Raw genomic sequence first — 5,587 nt, forward strand, 5'->3', positions numbered from 1 at the left:
TTCGATTACAATCTATGTCAAAGTATTTAGCACCATTGAACAAAACATATTCGATCGCCGAGTGATCGAAGCATATTTTGTAGATAAGCGAAGTACATGAATGGAAGAAAGCGATTGAAATATTCCTTAACAAATCGATCATGAAACGAGTGAATTGTTATCAGTCAATCTTCTTGTATTGTTACTCATTCAATATGTCAACTGTTACAATACTTTTCCTCGCTATCGATCGTTTTATTGCCGTACAATCACCTTTAAAGTAAGTTCTCTTAAATACAATAGCATTTATTATAAAACTATCTATTATTGATGATCGTTCACTATTTACTCCATTATATTTTCTCTAATCTCTTTGTATATTAAATGATATCTTCAGAATTACTCGTACTATTTTAGATATCGAACAGCACGAACTATACCTTACATCGCTTTAGCCATCGTCACTGGCTTTGCCTATTCAACTGCCTTTGTTATTGCCGTTGCTGATAACGATTTATGTATGGAATAATAAACGTACCCTTAGTCGCTTTACCCACTACATCACGACCGAAACTTAGACCTTCTCTGGGACAAGAAATGTTTCACGCCATCTGTTTCAATGTCCGAACCATTTGATCCATAACTTGAATTCGAACCATATACGAATATTGTCTGTGCAAAGCATGTTTTCTTTGACAATCGTTCGGGCCATTCATTCGTTCATTCTTTTGCAGATCTCATTAATCCTTACTTCATTTCAGTTTCACATACTGTTTTTTTCTTCTAGTGATGTTAGTGAACTGAATTTTTGATATCTTCATTGCGTAATAAGGTATAAAATAAGGGGTAAAAACTTACTGTCCTTTCACAGATAGTAGAAATCCTTTCACCACCTTTAATCTTCAGCTTATAGGTTCAACTAATAATAGGATTTCAGGCAGTGAAGTTTTTGTTTTAGCACAAACATCCCAAATGGTTGTGACTACTTCCGTAATTATGATGCATTATATAAATTTGATGAAGTAATCAAAACAGTTATTCTTCATTTCGATTTATGATGAAAATCCATGAAGTTTTAAAGTTTTGGAGATTTGATGCAACATAAGCCAGAAATTGCAACAACACAAGCCAACTATCCTGCCATCTATCACCAGTAGTTAACCAGTCGATCTGTGCTTGCAGGTTACAACTGATGGTATGGATAAAGCAATAGACATCGGTTCTGTATCGAATGGTAAGAAAATGAGGAAAAGGAAAACGCGTGAATTCGATTTTTCACGACATCCAAAACGACGGATTGCTCTGATGTTCATGTACTTTGGTTGGGAATATAATGGACTGGTTGAGCAACAAGAAATTGCTGGAACTGTAAGTTGTATTATCTTTTTGGAATCATCAACGAAAGAATGATGAATGTTGAGGAATGATGAAAGCTGCTAAGCGATCTTTGCCTGATGACCTACAAGGTGAGATATGGGTAGATAATAGTAGACCCGAGGAATCTTCGGTGCTTTCATTCACTTTTTTCAACTTTCATTTTCTCATGTCTGTTCCCCGACGCCATGCTGATTTCATATTAACTTCAATTGTCATGTATATCCCTAGTATTAAAATAAACGAATCGAAACTTCCAAATGCCATTGTCGTACTTATTCCTATTTTCAGAAACTTTCATTTGATAGTAATTTTTAAAGAAATACTTATCCGTCATAGTTTACAGATTGAGGAAGAGATGAGGAAAGCTTTGATGAAGACAAAGCTTGTCGAAAGTTGGGAAAATTGTGGTTGGAATCGATGTGGTCGGACCGATAAGGGAGTATCTGCTTTCAAGCAGGTTGCCTCTCTTATTGTAAGGTTTGTTTCGGATGCGTTAAATCTTTAATAACAAAACTTTCAACTATCCATGTATATAGTGCTTTAGGTCATCAGTTATTCCATCCTTTATTTCAGTAACAAAATAACTCATTAGTTTTTCCGGTTTTGCGTTATTTCTGGAAAAAGAAGATGAAATGATTTGTTACACCTTAACCTATTTATGTATTCTCTAGGTTTAAGGTCAAATGAACCGGAAGGAGAAGGTGTTTTCTGGCCTGCTATCGCTCATACGTCTTCTGAAACTGCTGTTAAAGGAGAGCTTCAGTACGTAAAAATGTTAAATAGTACATTGCCAACTAATATCCGGGTGTTAGCCTGGGCTCCAGTTCCTGAAAATTTCAGTGCCAGATATAGATGCACTCAACGTACTTACACGTACGCTTTTCCAAGAGCCAATTTCGATATTGAGGTTAATTTTTGAAAGATTTTCAAGCAGTATAATTTTCCATTCGAGTGATTCATGTGAATTAGGTTGAGTTCTCAAGTTAAAATCTTGAATGTTGTCTGTTCTTGTTGTAGTCACTTCTGTTTTTTGAAAACAATTACAAGATTTCCAAATATATTTTTCAACGTCCTCAGTGAAATTTTTTTGTAGGCAATGCGACAAGCTTGTCAATTCCTCGTTGGCGAACATGATTTTCGTAATTTCTGTCGTATCGACATGAACAAGGGACGAGTGGAAATGAATTATATTCGCACTATCAGCTATGCTGATATATCACTCATATCGTATGATTGCAATGATTTTTGGAATAATAAGGAGCTATTTAAAAGCTAGTGACTTGAAAGCTAGATACTATTTTTTAATCTTTCTGGTACATACCACATAGTACGTATTCAAATTCACCTTATCCTTCTTGCGTTTTCAATTTTTGGCATCAAGAGCATGATCGCGTACTACTTCAATTAGCTTTACGACTGCTCACTTTTAATCCGGTTAATTACAACGATAAGTTTAAAATTTTTTTATTCTAGAAATAATTCATTGTTAGCATCAAAACAAAGCGATGAAGTTACTCATTATGAGTTTCTACAACTTACTGTCAAGGGAAGCGGTTTTCTTTGGCATCAGATTCGTTGTATAATGGCTCTGCTTTGTGAAATTGGCCTTGGTAATGAGAAACCGGAAGTGAGTTCTGTTATAACCATTACTTTGCAAATAGTGAAGAAAGAAATGATGACTTTTAATTAGTATTCGTGTATGAAACTCTTATTTTGTGCTGCTGGATGTCAAGTCCCCTATGAGTGATAAGTTTAACAATAATACAGAAATTTTGTGCATGTCTTTTCCTAGCTTTGCTTAAAGGTTATATCTGAACTTCTCGATATTAAACTCACGCCTTCAAAACCAATTTATGGATTAGCTCCGGCATTTCCTTTATGTTTGTTTGATTGTGTATATGATGGGATGGAATTTTCTTGGAAATGGGATATTAATTCGCTGAAGTCTGTTAGAAAACTTATCCTGAAAACTTGGGCTCATTATCAGTCTTTGTAGGTTTTCATTACATTTATTTGCTTTTTCATATTTTTCAGTTTTTCCTCCTTAAAATTTCATTGCCTCAAACAAATTAGTACTGAAGAAAACGAAAAATCATGTGGAAAACTTGCAATAAAAAATATCAACGGGACTGTATCGCACACCGCATGGTATATTTTATAATTGTGGTGTTACAGCCGGGAAGGAAGTACAAGAATGGTTGAAATAATTACTTCAGGATAAAAACTGGCCCTCATTTATGAAGTTCCAAGAAATTTACAAAAGTCGTAAAAGATGCTGTTCCATTAAAATTATCAAGTTGATTGGAGATTAAAGTAGTTGCAGATCAGCGACATTACAAATCATGGCTGAAAGTATTGGTGCGCTTGCACCAGTATTGCAGGGTGACTATAGCGGTCTAAATGAATATCTCAGGCCAAGTGGGACTTCTACTAAAACATATGTACCCATCAAAAAGCGGCCTACATGTGATGCTTTAGAACTAAAGCAAGAGAAAATTCGTGCAAAAATGTCGAAAATCGTTGCTGATTCCTCCAGTAAAACTGATATTATGTCATAATGCTAATAATTCTTAGTTATTCGTGGTAAGTATCCTTATCTTTCGTACACTGATGCATTACTTAACTATAAAACTTTAATTAACGACACTGAACCTTAATATTGTTATTCTTGCGCGTATTATACTTTATGTGATAGCAGTATCAGTTTGCAGGCAACACTGTTTTGAGTTTTCAGTATGTTTTAATGAATTTTCGATTATATACAATTTTATGTCTTAGTACTGAAATCTGCAATTTATCTATCAAATTTTTTAGATTTTTCATCTAAATTTTTTGTTCCGAATTCGCTTCAGTATCAGATAGATCAGCCTGCGATTAAAAATAATCTTCGATTTTAGGGAGAAACGAACTGTATTTGTAATTGATGATGATTACAGGGGGATCTCTTCTGTATTACATTGTTGTTTTATGAAAGTTCCTTTGTGTTTACAAATTTTCCACGTTGATAAAATGTATTACAATTTCAAATTACTTAGTAAAGCACGTTTCAAACGTTTTCATTTCATTTAGTCTAGTTTCGAAATTAAAGGTTCTACGTTTAATTCTGCTTTCCGAAATATGTCAGTTGTTTACGATGCACTTGATTTGTTTCATTCATTAGTTACAGTTGAGCCGGTGTATATATGTCCGGAAGTATGGATAAACCTGAGGTATGTGGAAATTTATTTTTGTTTTAAAGTAAACATGTTGCTAATAACATACTTCGCCTTTCTATGTTTAAATACTAAGACAAAGCTCGATTTTTCATGATTTTTATGTCCTCAATTTCGTTTTCTTTAAGCAGTAAAATGATCTTGAATTTCAGCGATATCGGGATGACCCGGAGTGGGATGATGTTCACCCTCTACCACTCACGGATGATGAACAAGCAGCTGTTCGGATTGAAACGAGTGATGCTTTTAACGATGCATTCATGTATCTGCGAGCTGTTGTACTCAGCAATGAGATGTCAGAGCGCGCCTTTAGACTAACCGTGAAGTGAGTTTACTTTGCAGTTGCATGCAGTAATTTGTGTATAATTATTTAATAATTGGTATCGTAAACTGTCATTTAGTGGAGAATGGTGTAGTGTGAGGTAATAAATGCCATCTTTTCTTCATTGTATATCATTACATTACAATAAATATCTTAAGACGCTGAAAAATTCCTTTTTTCTTTGTTCGTTTAGCATCGGTAGAAATATATTATATTATTCATAAATTCCCGCTCAAAAGAAGTGAGCTTATTCGGATAATAAATTCACATTTGAAAGATATTTTGTTGCCAGTTAGTCAAAATTTATTTCAAATAACTTTGCAGGTGTATTGATTTAAATCCTGCTAACTATACTCTTTGGCAGTATCGCCGTTCTCTTCTTAGAGCACTGAATAAAGATCTCAATGAGGAATTCAGTTTCATAGCTGAGGTGATTGAAGAAAATCCAAAAAATTATCAAGGTTAATAATGCTCTTGAACACTTGTATTTCTTGGTTCATAACATGATATCTTGTCGGGGTCGCGAGAGCATCTAAGGAAGAATACAGGTCCAAGCTATATATATGTATATATATATATATATATATATATATATATATATATATATATATATATATATATATATATATATATATATATATATATATATATATATATATATATATATATATATATATATATATATATATATATATAT

The 5,587-nt window shown here is 33.5% G+C and overlaps 3 protein-coding genes across 3 annotated transcripts in view; all 3 read left to right on the forward strand.

The window, feature by feature from the left end:
* Positions 1 to 194: 194 nt before the first annotated feature.
* LOAG_12155 (hypothetical protein) lies at positions 195 to 508 on the forward strand (the record flags this gene model as incomplete). Its single annotated transcript, XM_003147668.1, has 2 exons — positions 195 to 259; positions 397 to 508. 2 exons carry the CDS (start codon positions 195 to 197, stop codon positions 506 to 508), a joined length of 177 nt encoding a protein of 58 aa, XP_003147716.1.
* A 668-nt stretch (positions 509 to 1,176) lies between these two features.
* LOAG_12156 (hypothetical protein) lies at positions 1,177 to 4,066 on the forward strand (the record flags this gene model as incomplete). Its single annotated transcript, XM_003147669.2, has 7 exons — positions 1,177 to 1,347; positions 1,700 to 1,833; positions 2,035 to 2,263; positions 2,450 to 2,583; positions 2,830 to 2,983; positions 3,161 to 3,348; positions 3,680 to 4,066. The coding sequence occupies 7 exons, from the start codon at positions 1,177 to 1,179 to the stop codon at positions 3,912 to 3,914; spliced, it is 1,245 nt and encodes a 414-aa protein (XP_003147717.1). The 3' UTR covers positions 3,915 to 4,066.
* Positions 4,067 to 4,219: 153 nt separating this feature from the next.
* The window catches only part of LOAG_17424 (hypothetical protein), a 3,126-nt gene continuing 1,758 nt past the window's right edge, over positions 4,220 to 5,587 (forward strand). Inside the window, exons 1-3 of the mRNA XM_020450087.1 lie at positions 4,220 to 4,565; positions 4,721 to 4,893; positions 5,215 to 5,351. Of these exons, the coding sequence (XP_020306294.1) occupies positions 4,539 to 4,565; positions 4,721 to 4,893; positions 5,215 to 5,351 (337 nt within the window). The 5' untranslated portion in view covers positions 4,220 to 4,538. The remainder of the gene's footprint in view (positions 4,566 to 4,720; positions 4,894 to 5,214; positions 5,352 to 5,587) is intronic.

Source organism: Loa loa, assembly GCF_000183805.2.
Source record: "Loa loa unplaced genomic scaffold supercont3.73, whole genome shotgun sequence".
Lineage (NCBI taxonomy): Eukaryota > Metazoa > Nematoda > Chromadorea > Rhabditida > Onchocercidae > Loa > Loa loa.